The 2,510-nt window shown below is 39.7% G+C and overlaps 1 protein-coding gene across 1 annotated transcript in view; it reads left to right on the plus strand.

Annotated features, from left to right (window-relative positions):
• Nucleotides 1-2,510, plus strand: part of LOC101863251 — a gene marked incomplete at its 5' end in the record, with an annotated part of 62,352 nt that overhangs the window by 20,800 nt on the left and 39,042 nt on the right. Inside the window, 1 exon segment of the mRNA XM_013080460.2 lies at nucleotides 396-696. Within this exon segment, the coding sequence (XP_012935914.1) occupies nucleotides 396-696 (301 nt within the window).

A 2,510-nucleotide genomic window follows, 5' to 3' on the forward strand; every position in this document is an offset into this window, starting at 1 on the left:
AGGGGGGTGGTTGGTTGGTCAGGGTGGGATGGGAGGTGTCACTTATGTCTGTCATCGTAAGGAGTAGATTGCTAGGTAAAAAAAGAGAGTTGAGAGAGGGAGGGAGAGAGAGAGAGAGGGAGAGAGAGAGAGAGAGACAGAGAGAGAGAGAGAGGCTAAAAAAAGGGAGTTGAGAGAGGGAGAGAGAGAGAGAGAAAGAGAGAGAGAGACAAAGAGAGAGAGAGAGAGAAAACATTAAATGCTTGTAGATAGATTTACAGATAGATGGATGGAAAGATAGGTAGATAGATCTTTAGATGGATAATTGGATTGATCGATTGATCAGGCAGATGCGTGCACGTTTTTTGTTGTTTTTTTTTAATTTGATTTTTTAATTTTTTTTATTATCTGTTCAGACGCAGTGGGATACTGCATCATGACCTTGCAAGGTCAAGTAGGATATCTGGGAATTCCGTGTTCTCCCAAAGTAGTTTGGACACCTCACAGAGCATTGACTACGCCTCATCTACCGATAACGACTTACACTACGACGATGATGATGATGACTTCGACGATGACTATTTCACGGATGACGATTTCATGGATGATGATTTCTCCAATGAGTATACGAATCTGCATGATGTGTCCATGGATGATGAGAAAAGAGAAGGAGAAGAAGAGAAAAATGGAAAAGAAGCTCCTATTTATGAGGATGTAGTACGTTCAGATTTTAAAATTTATTTTAAACTTTGAAATTATTTTTTTTTTCGCTGTTTTTGTTTTTAGGCATTGGGAGCGGGTGGTTAGAGGGCGCCACTGGTAGGTTCTACTTCTTTACTTTCCCTCTTAGGGTCCTATCAGTTTGTCTGTTACTTTTCCCCCAGCACTAAATGACCATTATTGTGTCGATGTGTTTCTCTTTACTCAAACAACTTTGTACTAAACAGGTATTGGGAAAATTAACTGAAGATGGGAACAGGACATAGGAAAAATATAGATTGTAAAGGTGGGTGGTTAGTGGGTGCTTTGGTGTGGTTTGCTTCTTCTTTCCTATCAAACATCTATCGTTCTTATCTCCTCTCCTTCTATTTTGTGTATGTTACTCTCTTGTAAAACCTCTAATCTTCGGCACTTATATTACCTCATTGTGTTGCAAGTGCCGTAAAACTCTTACTAAAGCTAAAAAAGAAAGTAGTGATGGGCGCTAATCGGTACCAGTACTCGGTACTTACAAGGGACATACCAAAAGTTGTTTACCTGACCATGAAGGAATAAAGGTAGAAAGCTGAAATTTGGTTCTTAGCTTAGTCTTTCTTTATGTAGTCGCCTCCCAGAGTTATACATGTTTTTCATCCGTGTATGACCTTGAAAAGACCTTGAGAATAGAGCACCCTCTCCATGTTAGAAAACCAGCCCTCTGCCGCGTCTTTGACCTCGTCATCACTTTTTTGTACGCCAAAATTTTATCACAGCATAGGATGGGCAATCAATTCCATATACGGCATGCATCTCCGTAAAAATATCCTGTAGTTGCTTGCCTTGCGAGAACAAATACTTCATTATTGCACTGCGCTCAATTTTGTCCCATTGTTATGTTGAAACTCGAGAACAACAAACCCCCATTCACTTACATCTGCGCTGGTGGTAAAACCAGTAATTTGAAAGTCCCCAAAATTGACAAGCATTCTAGGAAGATAATTGTTGGCTTTCACCTAAAATTTCAGCTTTTTACCTTTATTCCTTCATGGTCAGGTAAAACAATTTTGATATATGCCCTTCGTATTAAGAACAACCCCTTTGGAAGTGCTTAGATATTTTCACCACTTAGCCAATGCTTATCGATATTCAAGTTTTGGCTTGTTGGGATTTTAAAACACCCAACGAAATAGCATTGAAAATGATGCTGGTCGAAAAAACTATTGTCTGTGATGTACAAAGACACGCAACCCATTTCCATGATGGGAGTTGGGGTGATTCCAGCAGTTCATGATAAATGCAGTCGATCCCCCAAAATTCAGAAGGCATCTTTTGTGGTTCAGCTAAATTTTTTTATCTATCGTCTATATCTCCCCACCTCCCCACTTTCTTTTTTTTTTTTTTGTTACTCTTTTGTAACACCTTTAATGTTCTGCACTTATATGACCTTATTGTGTTGCAAGTGGCGTTAAACACTTAAACACTTCCTTTTTTTTTAAAATTCTTTTTATTTTTTATTTTTTGGGGTTGTTGTTGTTCTTCTTCTCCTCCTCCTCCTCCTCCTCCTCCTCCTCTTCCTTTCATTATTAGTATTTTTGTTGTTGTAATTTTGCTACTGTACAACAATGATGATGATGATGATGAAGGTGATGAAGATGATGATGAATTGTTATTATCGTTTCTCAAGACATCAGTTCCTGATGCCGCTGTTGTAAGTACCCACGCTCCCACTGGCGAAAAGGACGAGGGAAATGAGCGCAACAGGACAGACTCAAAGTTGCCAGATGGTGAACGGTGAGTCATTGGGGAAGGGATGGTGGAGGGGGGAGGGGAGG

The sequence above is a fragment of the Aplysia californica genome, unplaced genomic scaffold (assembly GCF_000002075.1).
Source record: "Aplysia californica isolate F4 #8 unplaced genomic scaffold, AplCal3.0 scaffold00087, whole genome shotgun sequence".
Lineage (NCBI taxonomy): Eukaryota > Metazoa > Mollusca > Gastropoda > Aplysiida > Aplysiidae > Aplysia > Aplysia californica.